This window comes from Arachis hypogaea, chromosome 3 (assembly GCF_003086295.3).
Source record: "Arachis hypogaea cultivar Tifrunner chromosome 3, arahy.Tifrunner.gnm2.J5K5, whole genome shotgun sequence".
Classification (NCBI taxonomy): Eukaryota; Viridiplantae; Streptophyta; class Magnoliopsida; order Fabales; family Fabaceae; genus Arachis; species Arachis hypogaea.
The window spans coordinates 139122392-139144854 of record NC_092038.1 but is presented as its reverse complement, the minus strand read 5'-3'; the positions used below and the strand labels follow the sequence as shown (position 1 = coordinate 139144854).

Genomic DNA, 22463 nt, shown 5'->3' with positions numbered 1-22463 from the left:
ACATAATCATCTATATACTTATTGAATTGACTATTCGATATATCTATTGTTTATATTGTTTAATATTTTCATTTTCTACCTATACTTTTTTGAAACCCTATAATTAAAATTCGAATTTCTTTATTTTAATATTTATAAAGAAACGGTGTCTGGTTTTGACCTTAACTTTTGAAATTCAATGGTTTGGGTCTTGTGGTCCTCTTTTATACGTTCTCCACTTTCGGATCTTTTTGCTTTCAAGTTATCCCATCCACCTTTAAATCCGCCCGGAATTGATCAATTTGTCAACAATACCATATATATATTAAATAAAAAAAATATAAATGGACAATAAAAATATTAAATAATGTGAACAATGAATATATTAAATGTTCAATTTATTATGTGCGTAGATAGTTATCCTAATATTAAGATTTATGTGAGTAATTTAGAAATGTAGTATATTTTTATTTTATTGGGCCAATTTTAGAATTTATTGTTTAATTTACATTATTCAAAAAAAACATTGCCTACCTAAAAAAGTTTATTAAATAACGCTACACATCCTAACAAGTTAGGTTGATCTAGTAATTAACTCATTAATCCGCTTAAACAAATATGAAAAATTTAAATATATAGGGTTCGATCAACCCTATATATTTAACGTTTAAATTTTGATCAAAATTTATGGGCAGTTATCTTTACATAAAATTAATTGTTAATAACTATTAGATAATAATTTATTTAAATATGTCAAATTATTAATAATTTTTAACTATTAATTTTACATAAAAATAATTATATATGAATTTTTATCTTAAATTTAATATTAAATAAAAATTTTTTATTTCTTAATTAAAATTCTAATAATTTTAAGTAGCCAAAACATCACAAATAATACATGTTTAATAACACTTTCACTTACAAAGGAGTCCGAATCACTCTCTTCATTTAATTGACATAATTAATTTTTTCTATAATTATATTATTTTATTATTTAATTACACCAAAAATTAATTTTAAATTTATTGTGAATAAAATTCTAAAAAAACTCTCCCTTATTATTATATCTATAATAATTATACAATCTTTCTTTTAAACAAAAATATTAAATTTTTATATTATTAAGTCTAAAAAATATTTCAAATCACCACAATATATTTTATAAAATAAAAATTCAAATATCTTAAATTTGATCCGTCTTTATATATTAAAATTTGAAATATTTAAAATTGTTGATTTATGACATATAAAATAAAAGAATAACGGATAAATAATAAAAATAATAAATTAGCATCAATTTTTTTATTATGAATATTATGAGTTTGAAACTATAAATGTTAGATGTATAATATTCCTGTATGGATACTGATGCTGAGCTATACGTCGGTTTCCTATCAATCGAGCTGAGCTCGGCAACCCAAGCTGGCTGAATTGTATCCTCAAGAATCTGAACCCGAGCGTGGTACCTGCAAAAAGGACTCCGACGCCTAAGTCAGTAAAATAAAAGATTAAATAAAAGAGGTGGATGAGAGTAGGGGTGATCTCAGTGAGTATGCTGGGTTTTTTCTCTTTCTCGTGTGTGTTGCTTAATCCCTCGGCCTGGCTTTATAACGTAATCTGTTCACTTAGTGGTCCATTAGCCTCCGTGATTCTTGTTTGTTGTAGTCCGAGATTGAGTGGGACGTTTTAATCCGAGATCCGCGGGACGTGATTCGTTTGATTTGAGCCGTTGAGCCGAGGTATCTGTTCGGTTTTATCCGATTTTGTGAAGGTTCAGTACACAGCCCCCAAGCTTGACTTGGTGTATTTGCAGCAAGTTGAGCTTATTGTTGGATTTTATACCTCGGCGTAGTGAGATATTTTAGAGCTCATAAGCTCAACGCGCGTGTCAAGCTTGGGTTTTCAGGAAATTTTTTTTTAGTTTAAAAGATGAGAAACTGAAAGTAAGAATTGAAAATTGATTTGAATTTAAGGTGATCTTTTACCTCGTAAACCGGGATGTAATAAATTTTCTGCTTTTACTATATTGGAATCGAACCGTTTTACATTTGGGCGCGTGATTGTTGTTGTTTCCACTTCCCACTAAGATAGTGGGCTTGCAATAATTAAACATGTATGCTTAACGGAACATATTTTCAGTTTGCAAAAAAGTGTTATTAGTTCTCAGGAGTCATGTCTTCCAGAGGTTAGTTTCCTGTCTCTTAGTTTCTTCTATTCTGTTTTATTTCTTCCCTTCTTACTGATCTTCAAAAAGAAAGATGGTTAGAGAAAAAGAGAAAGAGAAGATTAAGGTAGTCGAAGTAAATAAAGATAACCCTTATCATTGGGTTTACGATGATGTGAAGACTCGTGCCTCTTCATTTTGCGATCCTGAGTCTTCTCTGGGTATTGAAGGGTTTGTTAGGGCTGGGTCGAATATCCGTGTTGAGTTGCTCCCCTGTTCTAGTGAGGCGGGGGGGACTGGAGCTACTTCTATATGTATGTCCCCTGTTTGACTGAGTTGCATGTACGTTTACCCTTCTCGGATTTTGAGTGTAGGATTTTGACCCAGTTGAACTGTGCCCCATCACAGTTGCATCCCAACTCGTGGGCCTTCTTGCGTGTCTTCGAGGTTCTGATGGGTTTTCTTGGCTTTCCCCCTTCGTTAAATGTTTTCTTTTCTCTGTTTCAGTCTAAAGGGGTTCATAAAGGGTTATGGGTCTGTTTGAGTAGTTTTCCTGGTCGCTCCCTATTTTTGCTGTATAAGTCTTCTTTTAAAAATTTCAAGTCAATGTTTGTCAAAGTTCGGTCGTTGGAGTCTGTATATCCGTTTTATTTGGATGATGAGATGATAGAGAAGTTTCTTTTGTTTTGGTGTTCGGAGCCTTTACAAATTCTAGAAGCTGATGAGAGGAGTGAGGAAGAGGATTGTCTGCTAGAGTATCTTATTGAGAATTTTGCTGAGGGAGAATGTTTGTGTATTCCCGACCTATTAAAATTTGAGGCGGAAAATGACGTGAATGAGCTGGAATTGTATATAGGTAATTGGACCTTTTGTGTTTTTGTTTTCTTTGGCTTCGTATTTGCTAACCTCGGATTTCTTTGTGTTTGATGTTGCAGGTAGTAAGTTGCTAAATCTGAATTCGGCTAAGTTCCAAGCTTATTTGAAGAAGAAAAGTGAAAAAGGTGGTAGCGTTTCTGGTCTTGTGAAAGATACGGAGGGTGATGCTGCCTTTTCTGCTACCCAGGCTCCCCCTTTCCCAAAAAGGAGGAGGACTGAATCTGAGAAGTCATTGGAGGTGATTTTCGAGGGTGATCAGAATCCTGCTACGAGGTCTGTATTTGAGCGACAGTGTCGCTTGCATGGTTTTTTGCCTGGTGCCAATTCGCATTCGCTGTGGAGCGACCAATTCCCCCTTGCAGAGCTTGCAGATCGTGTTTCTCAGTATCCTGGGGACATGGCTCTCACTCGTCGGGTAGGGCTTGAGGGGATGGGAAAATTTATTCAGGTATCCTTTCTGCCGACGTTCCTTTCATTCTTGTTTAGTTTGTATTGTTATATTAAGATATGTGTTTATGCAGATTGTTGCTTCTTGGTTACTATGCGTTGGTCGCACGACCGAGCTGTTGAGTTCTGAGCAACAGGTTGTGGTCGAGAAAGATGCGTCTTTTGAACGTCTGTTGAAGGAAAAGGAAAAGGTTGTTGTCGATGTGACCGCTAAGATGAAAGAGAAAGAAGATGAAATGGTGGATCTGAAAGAGTAGATCAGATTGCTGAAGAAAGAAAAGGAAGACGAAGTGGGGCGTCTTCAGGAGCAAATTAGACTGCTCCAGGCTGATTTCAAGGAAAATGATAAAGTTAAAGGTGAAATGACTGCTCGTCTGAATGAGCTTGAGGAGGAAAAGATGGACATGTTCATTGCTGGGTTTGACCGTGCTGTCAGCCAGATTTCATTGTTCTCCCCGGAATTTGATGTCGGGAAGCTTAATGTGGTGAAAATTGTTGTTGACGGTCACCTTGCTGACGATGAAGGTGTCGAAGATCAGGCTGAAAGCATTCCTCCTCCTTGAAAAAGGATTTTTATGTTATTTTGTAATTCTCCGCTTTAATCGGAGTGTTTTGAACTTTATTTCTGACTTGTTGTCGGCTTTTGACTTTCACTTGTGGATATTTGTGCTAGCCTTCGTATGCTAGTTGTTTTGTTAATAGATATTCCCTGCTTGTTTAATTGTCGTTTCCGACTTCATAGGGTCGGTCTGTTATTTGTTGTTATCAATTTGCAAGGCTTGTTTGATTTATACACGTTTAGCATTGTTTTTAGAGATATGTATGGATAGGTTGATAGTGATATTTATTGAACTGTTTGACATATGATATGGTCGGCCTTGTTAAAACTTGTCCGAGTAAAACCCTCCTTAGGGAAAAACCTCGTGATCAGGAAAAAGAGTACATGGCCAGCTCATATTTTCATTGAAAAAATTCAACTGTAGTACATTTTTAGTGATGAAATGTTCCAAGTGTTGGGGAGGGGCACTCCTTCTAGTGTTTCCAGGCAGTATGCTCCTTTTCCGATGACTTTGGAAATGCGAAAAGGACCTTCCCAATTGGCGGCCAACTTCTCCTGTCCGGGTGGTTTTTGGACTTCTTCCATTTGTCGCAGGACCAAGTCTCCTTCTTGTAGTATTCTCGGTCTTACTCTTTTATTATATTGTTTCCTTATCGTTGCTTGCATTGCCTGCTGTCTTAGTTCGGCAAGGCTTCGTTCTTCATCAATTAGGTCGAGCTCGGTTGTTCTATCCTCCGAGTTGTCTTTTTCGTTGAAGTATTCGGTTCTGCTGGATCCTTGGCTTATTTCGACTGGTATCATACATTCTGCGTCGTATACTAGTCGGAATGGGCTTTCATTTATTGTTGTGTGAGGTGTTGTGTTATAGCTCCATAGTACCTCTGGTATGAGCTCAGCCCATCGTCCTTTGGCATCTGTTAATTTCTTTTTTAATGCCTGCAAAATGACTTTGTTAGCTGCCTCTGCAAGCCCGTTTGTTTGTGGGTGCTCGACAGAGAAAAAATGGTGTTTGATATGCAGGTCTGTGAGATATGATACAATTTTTTTATCCGTAAATTGCCTACCATTATCAGATAAAATTTCTCTAGGTAAACTAAATCTACATATGATTGACTTCCAAATAAAATTTTGTACCTTTTCGGCTGTGATTTTTGCGAGAGGTTGTGCTTCCACCCATTTTGTGAAATAATCAATAGCTACGAGTAGGAATTTTACCTGTCCTGTAGAGATTGGTAATGGTCCGAGTATATCCATTCCCCATTTGTGAAAAGGCCAGCTGATAGTCGATGTGTGTAAGAGTTCGGCTGGGTTGTGGATAAGCGGTGCACATTTTTGGCATGCGTCACAGCTTTGTACCTTATCTCTGCAATCTTTTCTCATCGCCGGCCAGTAATAGCCAGCTCGTAATATTCTCGTAACTAGGCTTCTACTTCCGGTGTGGTTTCCACAGATTCCGTCATGTAACTCATTCATGGTGGTTTCTGCTTCTGCTGGCCCAAGACATTTCAAAAGAGGTCGGGAGATTACTCGTTTGTATAGTTCGGCTCCCAATAGAGTATACTGGTTTGCCTTGTATCTGAACGCCCTTGGTTTTTCACCTTCTGGTATCTCTCTGCTTCTTAAGTATGCGATGAATATTTTTCTCCAATCTTCTTCTTCCCGTGAGATACTAAAAACAGATTTTGTATCTAAACTTGGTTCTGTTAGTGTAATATGGCGGAGCTTATCCGTTTGTTCGGTTACCCTATGTGTGGCTAATTTTGATAAAATGTCGGCTTTGTGATTTTGATCTCTAGGTATGTGTAATATTTCAAAATTTTGAAAAGATTTTATTAGGGCTTTGACCGAATTCAAATATTTTTCTAAGAGTGTATCTCGTACCTGAAATTGGCCGTTTACCTGTTGTACCACAAGTAGTGAGTCACAGTGTACGGTTAGGTTAGAGATCCCTACTTCCTTGGCCAGTCGTAAGCCCGCCAATAAAGCCTCGTATTCGGCTTGGTTGTTTGTCGCCTGAAAGAGGAATTTGATCGACTGCTCGGCCTGGACCCCTTCATCATCCTTTAGGAGGATTCCTGCCCCACATCCGTTTTCGTTTGATGCTCCGTCCACATATAATTCCCATACTTTGGGATGCTCTTCTTTGTTTGTGAATTCTGTTACGAAGTTGGCTAATGCTTGAGCTTTGGGTGATCCTCTTGACTGATATGATATGTCGAATTCAGAGAGCTCAATCGCCCATTTTGTCATCTGCCCTGCTAAGTCCGGTTTTGATAATATTTGTCGTAGGGGATGACCCGTGTGTACAATGATCGGATGTGTCTGGAAGAAATGCCTCAAGCGCCGCGCAGTGACTACTAAGCCGAATGCCATTTTTTCTATTGTTGGATATCTGAGCTCGGCGTCTTGCAGGACTTTGCTTACAAAATATACTGGATGCTGCTCTTTCCCTGTTTTTGTTACCAAGACAAAACCAATAGTGTTAGTGGAAATTGAAAGGAACAAATACAATGGTTTACCTTGCTTTGGCCTCTTCAATATAGGTGGTGATCCTAGTATCTGTTTGAATTCCGCAAATACCTTTTCGTATTCTTCTGTCCAGGTGAACTTATTTGATTTTCTCATGGTTTTGAAAAAATGGTAGGACTTTGTTGCTACAGCTGGCAAGAATCTTGATAAGGCTGCTAGGCAACCTGTGAGTCGCTGTACTTCTTTAACTGTCTTTGGTGACTGCATTTTTAAGACTGCCTGACATTTGTCCGGATTTGCCTCTATGCCTCGGTTTGTCAGCAGAAATCCGAGGAATTTCCCTTTCTGTACGCCGAATGCACACTTTTCTGGATTTAGTCTCATGTTGTGAGCCCGAATTTGTTGGAAAATTTCCTGTAAATCGGCTTCGTGTTGTTTCTCAGTGCTGGATTTGACGACCATGTCGTCGACGTATATCTCGATATTTCTTCCGATCTGATCTTTGACTATTTTGTCCATCATTCTCTGGTACGTTGCTCCCGCATTTTTCAGGCCGAAAGGCATTACCTTGTAGCAGAAGTTTCCTTGGTCGGTTACGAATGCCGTTTTATCCTCGTCGTTTGGGTGCATTTGTATCTGATTATATCCGGAGTAGGCATCCATGAAACTTAGCACTTCGTATCCCGAGGTACTGTCCACTAGTCTGTCGATGTTTGGCAATAGGTAGGAGTCCTTTGGGCAGGCCTTGTTGAGATCTATGAAGTCGACGCACATCCTTCATTTTCCAGAGCTTTTCTTGACCATTACCACGTTTGCCAGCCATGAGGCGAATTGAATCTCTCGGATGAACCCTGCGTCAATTAGTTTCTGCGTTTCTTCTGCTGCCGCCATTCTCTTTTCGGTGCCTAGGTTTCGTTTTTTTTTGTCTTATATGTCGGACGTTGGGATTGACTGCTAATTTATGGCTTATGAAGTTTGGGTCAATTCCGGGCATATCACCAGGAGTCCAGGCAAAGAGGTCGGCGTTTGCTTTTAGAACATCTTCCAAATGCTGTTGCCTTTCTATAGAAAAAGCGGAACCATGTTAGTGTATTGATTTTTATCCCTTAGTATTACCTTTTGCATTTCGTCTGTTGGGGAGGGATGGCTGTTGTCGTTCCTGGGATCCATCTCGGCGAGGCTTGGAATGCTTTCCGAGTTGTATACGGAGTTGATCCTCGGTATTTCCCTTGTGTGATTTTCTTTAAACTTGCATTGTAACATTGTCTTGCCTCTTTGTGATCTGAGTGAACTGTCGCTATTGTGTTGTCCTGCAAGGAAAATTTGACACAAAGGTGTATGGTGGAGACTATGGCTCCGAAAGAGTTAAGGGAGGGACGTCCCAAGATAATGTTGTATGGGCTAACACAATCTACTACTAAGAACTGAATGTCTAATGTTTTGGAATTCGGTGGTTCTCCCAATGTTGTTCTTAACCATACATATCCCGCTATAGGGACTCTTTCGCCCGAGAATCCTGCCAGTTCCCCTCCCGATGGTTGTAAGGCCTTATCGCTCAGCTGCATCTTCTTGAATGTTGAATAGAATAAAATGTCGGCACTGCTCCCTGGGTCTAGTAAGACCTTTTTCACCGTTAATTCTCCCATGTGTACCGAAATTACCACCGGGTTGTCTAAGTTCGGTGCTTGCGATTTGTAGTCATCTTTGCTGAAGCTGATGTGGGCGGTGGAAGTCGGGGTGGGTAAGCTTTGGTGAGATCTTTCCATCGTCATCATCGTCCGATAACTTCGTTTCCTGGCTATGCTGGTCATTCCTCCTCCGGCGAAACCCCCCCCCCCCGAAATGTAGTTTATGACTCCTTTGGAAGCGGGAGTTTCTATTGGATTACGCCAAGTTCCTCTTTCTCTGTGCTCAGATGTGAACCTCGGTTTGTGCAGGTCCTCGCTTGATTCTTTGCGACTCCTAGAGCTAACGTACTTGTCCAAGAGTCCTTGTCTTGATAATCTCTCCAAGAGGTCTTTTGCCGCCATACATTCGTCAGTTGTATGGCCGAACTTTTGATGGAATGCGCAATGTTTGCTTTTGTCCACGTACTTCTGATCTTGGTACGTTCCTGCCTTGACTGGTGGCCTTATGACTTTGTTGTGCAGTATCTCTTTAATGATGTCTTCTCTCCTGGTGTTAAACTTGGAATAAGAATCGAATTTTGGTGTTAGTTTAAAAGTCTTCTTAGGGTCCTTATGGTGGGACCTGTTCAGCATGTCGTCCTCTTTCTAAGATGGTGGTCTTTCACTTCTTCTGGTTTCCCGCAGCTCTTCTATCTCAATTTGTCCTGTGGCCTTTTCCCTGAATTCCTCCAATGTTTTCGGCTTTGCTACAGCTATGGCTTCTTGGAATTTTTCGGGTCAAAGGCCGCTTTTGATTGCATGTAGCTGTACTTCCGAGTTTAGATCGGGAATCTTCATAGCTGCTGTGGTGAAACGCATCATGTAATCCTTCAGACTCTCATGCTGCCCTTGCTTGATTGTGCTGAGGTAGTCGGAATCCCTTACATAAATTTTAGATGCTGCAAAATGATTAATAAACATCTTGGCGAACTCGTCAAAGCTAGTTATAGACCCTGCAGGCAAATTGAAAAACCATAGTAAGGCGGCTCCATCTAGAAATGTAGGGAAAGATCGGCATAAAATAGGGTCAGAGTCACTATTCAAGAACATCATGGATTCGAATTTCGTGACATGCACTTTAGGGTCCCCGACGCCCTTGTATGGTGTTAGGGTCATTGGGAGCGTAAAGTTCATGGGCATTTTGAAATTCATTATTTCTTCAGAGAACGGGTTGGCTCGTCGTCTCTCGATTTTCAGCGTAGTTTCCCCCGTCTTAGCGTTTGACTCAGATTGATGCTCTTCGTGCTGGTCAGCGTTTGTCCTTTTGCTGTCGACCTTCCGATCTCCGTTGTTTTGCATTGCTGCCAATATTTCGGCCATTCGCTGATTCTCTGCTAGGAGTGCGGCATTTGCGGCCGTGAGATCGGCATTAGTTCGGGGGGGTTGTTGAGTTTCCGAGTAATCGGTCATAATGTCCTTCCTGCAAAGAAGAATGAAAACAAAGGTAGATGCAGATAAATTATGAGAATTAAAATGATCGTGGGCGAAATTAGACTATCGGGCCCCACGGTGGGCGCCAAATATTCCTGTATGGATACTGATACCGAGCTATACGTCGGTTTTCTATCAATCGAGCTAAGCTCGGCAACCCAAGCTGGTTGAATTGTATCTTCAAGAATCTGAACCCGAGCGTGGTACCTGCAAAAAGGACTCCGATACCCAAATCAGTAAAATAAAAGATTAAATAAAAGAGGTGGATGAGAGTAGGGGTGATCTCAGTGAGTATGCTGGGTTTTTTCTCTTTCTCGTGTGTGTTGCTTAATTCCTCGGCCTGGTTTTATAACGTAGTCTGTTCACTTAGTGGTTCGTTAGCCTCCGTGATTCTTATTTGTTGTAGTCCGAGATTGAGTGGGACGTTTTAATCCGAGATCCGCGGGACGTGATTCGTTTGATTTGAGCCGTTGAGGCGAAGTATTTGTTCGGTTTTATCCGATTTTGTGGAGGTTCAGTACATATAAAATTATGAAAGTTAAATTAGAGAATTTTAATAATTATTATACAATTCATATTTTTATTTATAGACTATTATAAAATAAAAATAAAATATAAAAAATATAAAACAAATTTTACCAATTATTTTTATCTTATCATATTAGTTCTAATAAGATATATAGAACAATTAAAAAATAATGGATTAATAATTAGATCTAATACTAGATGTGTTGCATGGAATTGAGAATTATTATATGTAATATATACAAATATGAATGTTATATATGTAATTATAGATGTTAATTTAATAATATTTTTAACAACTTCCACTATGTAATTATTCTTTACATAGATTGTTATAAATAAAAATAGAAAAGGAAATATAGAAGAAAAGTATGAAATAAATCTTAAAAAAACATTGAAGAAGAAGTAAATAGAAAAAAAGAAAAGAAAAAAAAAAGCAAAGGATATGAAAAAATAATACATCAAAGATTGAACACTTACGAAATTGAAACGAATGATGAATATTTTCTATTAATTATTAGGCGAATTGTGTTTTGGTGCTTGAAGCTTATTGGCAAATTAGACCTTATATAATATAATGAAAGATAATAGAAGAGGAATATTGATGAAACCAATGAAAGAAAATAGAACAGAAATAGCCTGATATTTTAGACATATGATATTATTATATAATATTAAAATCGGTACATAATTTTAGCTTATTATTTTATTACTATTAATGCACATAAAAAACATTATGATAAATTTTACTTGATAAATCGATAGAAAGATATATTATGTTTATTATTTATTATTATAAAAAATTAAATTGATATTTTTTTTAAAAATTAATTAGTTTGAAATTAAAATTTTCAACGATTTAATTGTTACTTTACTTTTTAAAAAAAATTGCTTTTATTTTATCCAAGTAATATGTTACTTTAAGAAAAAATAAAATATTAAAAAAATAATGAATTGTCTGCTAAAAGAATACTTAATATGTTTTTTATTTAAATACAAAATTATTTTTAATAAAAATACTTTTTAAATATGGTTTAACAATATTCACATTTTGTGTCTAGAACAAAGATGTTTCCCTTTTGTCATCAAATAGTTACTTCATTTCTTTATATAATAATATATAATCAATTAACTTATGTGTATACTTAAATTTAAAATAAATAAAGCACAAGGTTATTGTAAACCGATAGATAACTAGCTCATTTTTCATTTAAAAAAATTAGTGATCAATATTTTCTTATATTTATTTTATTTGTATTAAATTAATATATACTAGTCAATTTTTTATTTTTTTACTAATTAAAGAATTAGCTTCTAACATTCTTTGTTAATTTTAATTTTAGCTTAGGATCTGCAAGCTTCTAGTTCTAATTAGGAATGTTATCACCATCATGATGACGCTAATTAATTAAAGTATAAAAAGTACTGTAATATAATTTGGAAATCAAAGATGAATACAAATGTTTATCAAAAATCATTAAAAAAAAAAAAAGATGAACACAGATTACAAGGATAAGATAAGAAAAAGACGCAATTTTTCTAGCTTTTATTACATCGGAAATGAAAGTCAGAATCCTTTTGACTTCATTATAACATTAATTATTTATTGCATGCAAAATGTAATAATAAAAAACAAATCCTTCTGTCTAATGCTAATGCTTCCTTGCAAATTAAAGAAGGAATGGATACCACATAAGATTATTAGTATTAAATTATGCAGTCCCGTCCAGTTGATGCTGCATCGATCGATCTAAAATGATCGGCGCCTACTGCAGCTTGGAAGCGGAGAGCCACAGAGGCATTTGTTATGAGCAAACGCAGATGCAGTGGCGATACTGGACAATCCGGTTGGAATTTTACCGCACAGATTATTGTAGCTCAGGTCCACCGAAACCAAGTCTCTCACCGCCGTTAGTACCTCCGGGATGTTCCCGTAGATTTCATTGTGACTCAGATTCAATATTTGAAGCTCATACGAGAACTCCACTTTTCCCAGATCAAAGGCCAGCTTCTTATTATTCGCAAGGTTTATCGTCCACGTGTCCTTCTTGGACCCAAAGAGCATGGAAGCGTCACCCTCCAGCTTGTTGTTGTCCAGGTACAAATACGTCACGTTTATATTCCCCATCGACTTTGGTATCTTCCCGGAGAGTTGGTTCGAGCTGAGATACAAGAACGTGAAGTTTGGGAAGGAGTCGAATATGTCCGGGATCGGTCCGCTGAGGCTGTTAGACTGTAAGTCGAGGGATTGGAGGTGGGAGAGGCGAGACAAGGAGGCGGGGATCTCGCCGGAGAGATTGTTGAAGGAGAGACTTAAGTCGGTGAGGGTGGTGATTTGGGACAGGAACTCCGGGATGGTGCCGGAGAGGAGGGTGCTGGTGACCTGGAGGGTGTGAAGGCTTTTGAGGTTGACGATGGAGCTTGGAATGGGGCCGGTGAAGTTGCCGGGGCCGAATCCGAGAATGGTAAGGTAAGGGAGGGCGGAGACAGAAGCTGGCATGGGAAGAGGGTGAGGGTTCATGTCTATGTTTTCGAGGCTGAGAGAGTTGACACGGTGGGTTTTGCCTCTGTCGCAGCTCACCAATTTCCAGTGGCGGCAGCAGTCGGTGGTGGTCTGCCATGAGGAGAGGGCGGCTGGGTTGTTCAAGTCCTTCTTGATTTGGAGAAGCGCCTTCTGGTCTTCAGGGTGGCATCGCTGTGTTGTTGAAGCAGAGAGTGCTGTTAGCACTAGTTGGAGGAGGAAGCAGATCTGGAATATGGTTGAGGAATGCATCATTATTATGATTGATTCGAGTTTATTGTATTTGATGAGAAATGAAGGCATTATGCTCCTCTATAAATAGTTTCTTAACTTTGTTATTATATTGGAGATGCATTGCATGCATTCGTTTTCGTTATGGATATACCACATGTCTTTTGACCCAAATAATCGACAAAACGGTCAAATCGTGTTTGCGCTTCACAAAAGCCATCAAAGAAACTAGCTATCTAGTGGGAGCGCAGTGGTGACCTGCCATAACTTATTGCTATATGCAACCCATCAAACGAAAATGGAATAAATTGTCAAATTAATCCTTTAAAAATTGTTCATTTTTTAAATTGATTTTTGAAAATTTTTTTTAATTAAATTTATTTTTTAAAGATTTTAATTTAGTTATGTTTGTTCTTTTATTATTTTATTTATAGATAATGTCAAAATTTACTAATATAACACGTTAAATGATATTTCAATACACATTTAACAATCTTAATTGACTATTAACATGATTGATTTATAATACTAAATTAAATCAATCTCAAATTGAAGAAATTAATACTTCAAGTTCTTCTCTCAATTAGATTTTAATTTAATCTAATTTTATAAATTTATTTTATTAATAATTAATTAAGACTTCTAAATGTATTATAGAGATTTAGAGTGTTACTTAACGTGTTATGTTAATAAATTTTGATACTATTAACAAATAAAATAACAAAAGACCTAACATAATTAATTTAAAAATTTTAAAAGACAAATTTATTTAAAAATTAATTATATATATATATATATATATATATATATATAATGTTGCTATGTATGTAAATCTTTTTTATTGTTGGATATTCCAGTCCAAAAAGCTTGATGACCATTTCTATATCTGCTAAGAATCGTCCGACAGCTGTGTCCACATTATGCATATGGTTTGTTGTTCTCACCAATAATTGGCAATTGCGGCAACTAGATTATAACCTTTTTTTTTTCATTATTTAAAAAAAAAATTACTATTGTAAAGATTTTATAAAAAAAATATAGGTAAATAATGAAAATATTAAATAATATAAACAATAAATATATTATATGTTTATTTTATTAAGTATGTAGATAATTATTCTAATATTAAAATTAAGATATATAATTTAAAAGTATAATATATTTTGATTTAATTAGTAATTATTTATATTTAAAAAAAATTATTAATTACCTAACATAACCCGTATAAAATAGTAAAATACATATTAAATATGTTGTAACTTGTAAGAAGGTCATGCAACTAATCATTTTTGATCTCCACTTTCAAGCCTTTTATTTGCGTTCGAGTTTGAACTGATGACATCTACTATTTTCAAGTGGTCATAAATGATGTCATCCTTGGTCCTAAATGATGTCATCCTTTTTCCATATATAGTAATGTTTTAAGGGTGCCAGCAATTTGTGTCGGCTAGAAACAACTTACATTATTGATTATCCAGATTTACTAATTCATTCGTATGTGTATACCTAATAAATCTAAAATAAAAGAACTCTAGGTTATAATAAGCTAACTCAATTAATTAATACATTAATTTTCCTTTTTTATTATCTTAAATTTAGAAAATAATAATATTATTTTTTATGATAACAAACATATTCGATTGGATTTGAAAACTCAAAAGATTGTTTAATGAATCTATATTGTTTAATTAAATGTGATGGTATAATAGCAAAAATTTAACTCATTATTTAATGATATGAATGCAGATAAGCTTTTAGATGGATTAACAACTTGGACCAAACTACCTACCTTCTAAATAAGTCTCATGATGGTCATTCTTTGCTGATATATGAAGCTTATATATGCACACTTTTGGGTAAAAATAAATGAGCTCAAATATATATATAGACGGATGTATATACTTAGTGTGGGGCAATCGCCCCCACTACGATTCCAAATTCTTTTGAGTAGTATATGATAATAATATTTATTTGTTCCCACTAAATTATTAAATTTGATCTTATAATAATTTTTTACTTAATTTTTGATATTTTATATTAAATTTCATTAGAATGATCAATTCTCAAATATACTATTAGAGGCTAAATTTTCAAAAAATTTAACACCAATATAACAATATTACATAAAAATTATGCTTGATTTGCTTATGTTGAGGGGTTGTTCTTATGAAATTGTTATTGAATCGATCTTAAATTTTTTGAAAAATTAGCCGTCAAAGGTATATTTGATGCAAATCAAAAACTTTTTGGGACAAAATTGAAACAAAATAAAATTTAGGGATATTTTTTAAACTTTTGTCAAACTTTAAGGACAAAAAATATACTTTATCCTATTTATAAATGATTATTTTAGTATTTTAATTTGTAAAATTAGATATTATAAAAACTAATCATGTTATATTTATATCGAAAATAACTACCTGTATATATATTGAAATAAAAAATACACATTAAAAATAAATTAAACAATAATACATATATTTATATACGAATACATAATGATTAATAAATAATTTGATAACTAATTTTTATGTACACATAATATTTTTATTATAAAAATTATTATTATATATATATATATATATATATATATATATATATATATATATATATTTTGCCTTGTCCTACTATCAAATTTTTTTGGATCCGTCACTAAATTATATATATATATATTATCACGTTGATGGAAGGAAAAAGGATGAAATTTGGACGACATTAAAAATTAATGGTGCTGATTTGATTAATAGAGAATAAATATCCACTAACAAAAAAATAAATAAAAGAAAAAAAAAAGAAACAAAAGATATTAAGGACAGCACAACCATGATTTTCTGCTACTATAAACCTTGTGTTTGTGCCGTGTTTTGCACCTTCACTACTTCTACCACTGCACTCACTCTGATTCTGAAAGAAAAAGATAACCATGATTTGTCTTTGTGATATAGAAATTGTCACTAAGGACATCTTTAATTTTTGAAAACAATACACCTATACAAAAGGGCATTCAGTCAATAAAATTTGAAGGCAAAAAAAGTGACCACTACTCAAATATGGTTTTTTCATAGCATTATAGTTACTTATTCTCCTTGAATGTATGTTTACTTTGAATATTTAATTAGGTTTTTTAATTTATCTTTCACTAAAAATTTATTAATTTGTTTGATCTATTTTAATGCTAGTATTATAATTAAGATTATTTATTTTTATTTTAGTGTTAAAATCTACTGATATTATAGTTAGATAATAGGCTTTGTGAATTAATTGTTACTCTTATTGTATCAAATTAAAATACTATTGTAATATGTAGTATTCACAAATTTTATATTTATTTTTATATTAGTTATTTTTAGAATTTAAGACTTGATTTTTCATAAAATATTAGTGAAAATATATATTTCAAATTTTAATGTTCAATTTTTTATTATTTTATATTTTTTATTTACGTGAGACTGGTTTTACGGGTTCAACCAGTAATTTATTGATTGAACTAATAAATCAGTAAATTAGTAACTTAACTAGTTTAATTACCGGTTCGACAACTATGGAAAAAGACAAATATGTGAGGAATATGTAAAAGCCATTAAGAAAAATAACAAAGAGAGTTTAACTTAGAGAAAAAGTCATTAATATATCAAACTCTTTTAATATATTTTTTGCTTTGTGTCATGACTCTGAAAATTTTTTCTTGCTAAGTTAGGTGAGCACTTAATATTGAAGTCTAATCTAAGAAGTTATTGTTCATTCTTACTTGTTCTTAGTTGAGTAACTCTGTTTTTTTTATAAGGAATCAAGTTTCTTATTTTGAGTTTGTACTATTAATTATTTTTAAAAATTTTGTTAATATTAACTACAAAAATTGTGCTGAAAGTCTAAAATTTTGATAATTTTTGTTAATTTTTAAAAAATTTTGTTATCCCAAAACGTTTAAAATGACATTAAATATTATTTTATCATTAAATTTTTTACTATAACAATAAATGGAATTGATGTAATGTTAATAATATTTTTGTTAAAATTATGTTTATTCAATTCCTTTCTTCTATCTTCCCCCTTTCAATAAGTCAAAATCTTATTCTCCTACTTCTTTCTTCTTCTTTCTTTTACACTATTAATTCTTCAAGAGAGATCTAAGAAAAAAGAAAAAGAAAGTAGAAAAATAAAATTTTGGCTTATTAAGTGGATGAAAGTGAAAAAAGAGGTTGAGTAAACATAGTTTTAACAAAAGCATTATTAATAGTATATTAATTTCTTTAAGTGTTAGTGAAAGATTTGACAGTGACATAATATGATAATATCGATATCATTTTAAAGGTTTTGAAATAAAAATAGGACAATTAAAACGTTATGAACTAAAATAAAATTCACCCTAAATATTGGAACCAAAATAATATTTTACCCAAAAAATTTATTTCTATCGGATCAATTTTTTTTAATTACTTTTTGAATTGAACTGCAACAAGATACATGACCATTGTTGAATTTGTAATTAATTTTAGTTATTTTTATCATGAGTAGTGACTTAAAATATATGTAATTTCTTTTTTTTTAATTTGATCTAGTTTTTTTAGTTTTGATATAAAATAAACTTTATTTTTTTTACTAAAATAGTTTAAAGTTTAAACACGTGCATTACTTTGAAAATCCTTAGATTGAATTTACATATTGCTTAACTGATGTTGCAACTAGCAACTGTAAGACATATATTATACAGAACAGTAACCTCTAATTTGAAAGTAAAGTACGAATTTTGAACTTAAAATATCTTGCACAATAATCAGCAAAGATTACATCGCAATTTCATCATCCTTGTGTTCCAGTTCCACCAAAAGTTACCCTCCTAAGGCTAGGAGCCTCGGACATAGGAGATCACTTGCACGGAGAGAGGGGTGGCCCACACAAACACTTGTTATTTGCGAAGGAAGATGCATCAATGGGGAAGTACCCTTGCAACCTGCCCCCTTGCGGAATAGGTCCACACAGTTGATTATAGCTCACATTCAATCTCGTCAAATGCGGCAGCTTCGTCAGCCCCTCTGGGAGCTTACCGTATATGCGATTGTGTTTCAGATTCAGCCTCGATATGTTCCTACCAAACTCTACCTTCCCGATATCAAACGACAAGTAGTTCCCAGCAAGGGTTATCTCCGCCGTCGATTTTTCCGCCCCAAACAGCACCGACCCATCGCCTTCAAGCTTATTCCATGACAGATCCAGAAAACTCACGTCCAGCCCCCGCAACGACGCTGGAATCTTCCCGGACAACATGTTGTGAGACAGAGTCAGCGACGACAGGTTTTTCGACACGAAGGAACCGTACGAGTCGGGAATTGGGCCGGAGATCCTGTTACCTTTGAAAAAGATGACGCTAATAGTTGGTAGTGAGGGGAGAGAAGGAGGGAGTTTTCCCGAGAGGTTATTGCCGGAAAGGTTAACGGACCAGAGGGTCTTAATTTGGGCCAGGGAGTCGGGTATTGGGCCTGAGACGTTGGTGCTGAATATGTAGAGGATGCTAAGCTTTTTGAGATTTGTGATCTGGGATGGTATTGGGCCTGTTAGGTTGGGCATTTTAAATAAGAAGAGTTGTTCAAGATCAAGAAGGTTGAATATGGAGGGAGGGATGTTAACTGGGGCGGGGAGGTCCAGCCCATAGAGCTCTAGTTGGCTGACATGGTAAGGTTTGGTGTTGGAGCATTCTACTTGTATCCCGTTCCAGGAGCAGCAGTCGGTGGATGCGTTCCAAGAGGAGAGCATACTTGGGTTGCCCAGTTCTTGCTTAATCTGGAGGAGCGCTTTCTTCTCGTGTGGGCTGCACTTCTCTGAGAGTACTATAGGAGAAAGACATGTCAATAGGAATATGGGAAGAATAAATATAGTGATGGATGTGGTGCTGCTGCTTGCCATTCTTTTGTTTGTTGTTCAAGTGCTGAGAGCCTGATATGACTTTATATAATGTCAGGAATCCATTTTTGGGTTAATAGTGAATACGGTGGTATGTTATTGCTAGAGTGGTGTGGCCTGCTCTATATACTACCTATATGCTCTAGCTGATAAATATAAAGCCGCCATATAGTAGAATATCAAAGATAGGCATAACCTTTTGGAAAATTTTCTGTGTGCTCCATTTACTTTATTGGAACCAATGACAACAGGTATCTGAAAAGGAAAAGAATAGGCAAACAATACTCATTGTATTGTGAACAATATGAACAATGATTTAAAAAAAAAGGTATAATTAAAGAATTTTGTTAGATAAAAAATGACTTTTGTAAATAATATAAAAAATTAACTCTAAAATTAGTCTAGCAAAATAAAAATATATTATATCTTTAAATTATTTATCTAAATTTTAATATTGGAATAATTATCTGCACACTTAGTAAATTGAACATTTGATATATCTATTGTTTACATTATTTAGTATTTTCATTGTCTACTTATATTTGCTAGGGGGACAATAACTTTGTTGAACAATATAAATAACCACCAATCAAATAAAAACACATTACACCTCCAAATTAACCCTCTAAATTTTAATATTAAAATAACCATCCGTACACTAGTAAAATGAACATCCAATATATTTATTATTTACATTGTTTAATTTTTTCATTATTTACTTATACTTTTTCTTTTTTTTATAATAACTGTATTAATTGAAAAAACCTTTTTTACTTATGAATATCATAAAAGTTTACTTCTAAATATATGAGAAGTATATTTTTAAATAATTATTTATTGATATTTATATATAAAAAAAATATTTCGTTTGTATTAATAAAAAAATTACTTAATTCTTTTAAAATATAAAACCTAAAAAATAAAATTTTATATTTTATGTTATTATTTAAATTAATATTTTAATATTTTAATTTATAAATTAAATATTTTAAAAATTAATTATATTTTATAATAATAAAATATAATAATAATAATATATAGATAAAAAATAATTGTTTATATACAATATATATTAAAATATAAAATATAAAAAATATATTAAAAATAAATTAAATAATATATCTTTATATATAAATATATAATAATTTAATAATTAATTTTATAAATACATAATATTTTTATTATAAAAATTATTATTATGGTATATATTTTTTGTCCACCTACAAATTTTCTCCATTTGATGACTAACAAGTAACAACAATGGCACTGACACAGAAGAAGTGAATAACAAGCGCGAACAAGTACTCATTCAACCCGAGATCACTTGCATGGAGGGAGGGGTGGCCCACACAAGCACTTGTTACTTGCGAAGGAAGACGCATCAATAGGGAAGTAGCCTTGCAGCCTGCCCCCTTGCGGAATGGGTCCACACAGTTGATTATAGCTCACATTCAATCTCGTTAAATGCTGCAGCTTCGTCAGTCCCTCAGGGAGCTTCCCGTAAATGCGATTGTGCTTCAGATTCAGCCTCGATATGTTCCTACCAAACTCCACTTTCCCGATATCAAACGAAAACAAATTTCCAGCAAGCCTTATGTCTTCGGTAGATTTCTCCGCCCCGAACAGCACCGACCCATCGCCTTCAAGCCTGTTCCATGACAGATCCAGAAAATACACGTCCAGCCCCTTCAGCGACGCCGGAATCTTCCCCGATAGCAAGTTGTGAGACAGAGTCAGCGTCACCAGTTTCTTTGACGTGAAAGAACCATACGAGTCTGGGATTGGGCCGGAGATCCTGTTACTATCGAGAAAGATCACGTTGATGGTTGGTAGTGAGGGGAGAGAGGGAGGGAGTGTGCCGGAGAGGTTGTTGCCGGCGAGGTTAATGGACCAGAGAGTCTTGATTTGGGCCAGGGACTCTGGTATCGGGCCTGAGACGCTGGTGCTGAATATGTAGAGGATGCTAAGCTTTTTTAGGTTTGTGATCTGGGAAGGTATTGGGCCTGTTAGGTTGGGCATTTCAAATAGGGAGAGTTCCTCAAGATCAAGAAGGTTGAATATGGAAGGAGGGATGTTAACTGGGCCGGGGAGGTCCAGCCCATAGAGCTCTAGTTGACTGACATGGTAAGGTTTGGTGTTGGAGCATCCTACTTGTACTGTGTCCCAAGAGCAGCAGTCGGTGGATGCGTTCCAGGATGAGAGCTTGCTTGGGTTGCCCAGTTCTTGCTTTATTTGGAGGAGGGCTTTCTTCTCATGTGGGCTGCACTTCTCTGAGAGTGCTGCAGGAGACACCCATATGAGAAGCAGGACTATGGGAAGAAGGAACATGGAGATATTGGTGGTTGCCATTGTTTTAATTTGTTTGTGCTTGATCATATTGACGACCTCAAAGGTGGTTTATATGACAATGAGAATGGACTTTTGGGTTAACTGGGTGGTATATTATTCCGAATCACAAAAGTATTGCCTGCTGTACAACACTATGAGCAGGCCGCCATACGAGACTATCGAATACGTGCATATATAACCTTGGGAAGTCTTCACATGTGCCGGACAAATTTTAATGGCATATTGTTATGCCATAATGCAGAGCCACTGTTGAAATATATATTAAAATATTCTAAGGGTGCAGATGGATTGTTGGCACATCCACGTGTTTTTGTCATTTTGCGAAGTCATTGTTACTTAGAACCAAGCCTTTGGCGTCTTGGGGAGCAATATTATGTGATGGTCCGTTCAAAGTGAAATAATTATATATAATTGGAAGAATTTTAAGTGTACCAAAAATGCTGATGTTTTAATTGTTTTAATCGTTAATCTCAATTTTAAAAAATATATATAATATATAATAATTAAAATTAACAGTTAAAACTTTTTGGTACACTTGAATTTTTTTTATATGATTGATATAGTACTAATAACAAAAATACTATTCGTACCCTAAAATCAACTATTAAAATTAATTACAATATATTTATGTATAAATATATAAATATATGTGTGATTTAATTTATTTTTAACCTATATTTATATTTTAGCATGTATTTTATAACTAATTTTAATAACTGATTTTAGTATACACATAATATAATCCTACTAAAAAAATATTAGATATTATTTTTTTAAACATTCTCAATATGAAATAGTTACCTACATTGGTTTTTTATTTAAATATTATTTTTTAAAATTTATTCAAAACAAAATAAAAACTCAAATTACATATTTATCAACTTAAAAATCTTAAATATTACTTTTTTCGAATCTTCTTAAGACTAAATATAAATAATGAGGTATGTAAGAAATTCTCGAAACAATAATGCCCTAACATTAAATCTCTTATACTGATATCTAAGACCTAACATGTCTTAATATTTCATTATCCTAGATCAAATTCTTCTAAATAATTATTCTCCGCGTACAAATAATTTTTATAAATAATTTTTACATACAAATCGTTACAAGGTATTTATATTTATGCACATAAATTTTTTTTTATTATCATCATTATCAACACCATTTTCTCTTCCTCCTTTTATTTTTTTTATTGAAATTTTTTTTTCTCCTTTCTTTTCCTCCTTCTCCTCTATTATTAGTTATCTCATTGTTGAAGATAATGAATAATACAAGTTTAAATTGTCAATTGAACAAAAACAAAATTGATTATTTTAAATCCAATCAAGTGACTGAGGTGTG

The 22463-nt window shown here is 34.1% G+C and overlaps 3 protein-coding genes across 3 annotated transcripts; all 3 read right to left on the bottom strand.

Moving 5' to 3' along the window:
* Positions 1–11638: 11638 nt before the first annotated feature.
* Positions 11639–12953, bottom strand: LOC112734525 (polygalacturonase inhibitor 2-like). The gene has a single exon (XM_025783876.2). The coding sequence runs from the start codon at positions 12942–12944 to the stop codon at positions 11871–11873; it is 1074 nt and encodes a 357-aa protein (XP_025639661.1). The 5' UTR covers positions 12945–12953; the 3' UTR covers positions 11639–11870.
* A 4527-nt stretch (positions 12954–17480) lies between these two features.
* Positions 17481–19199, bottom strand: LOC112734523 (polygalacturonase inhibitor 2-like). Its single transcript, XM_025783874.3, has one exon. It carries the CDS (start codon positions 18771–18773, stop codon positions 17739–17741), a length of 1035 nt encoding a protein of 344 aa, XP_025639659.1. The 5' UTR covers positions 18774–19199; the 3' UTR covers positions 17481–17738.
* Positions 19200–19927: 728 nt separating this feature from the next.
* On the bottom strand, positions 19928–21551 carry LOC112734522 (polygalacturonase inhibitor 1-like). Its single transcript, XM_025783872.3, has one exon. The coding sequence runs from the start codon at positions 21144–21146 to the stop codon at positions 20091–20093; it is 1056 nt and encodes a 351-aa protein (XP_025639657.1). The 5' UTR covers positions 21147–21551; the 3' UTR covers positions 19928–20090.
* Between the last annotated feature and the right edge of the window lie 912 nt (positions 21552–22463).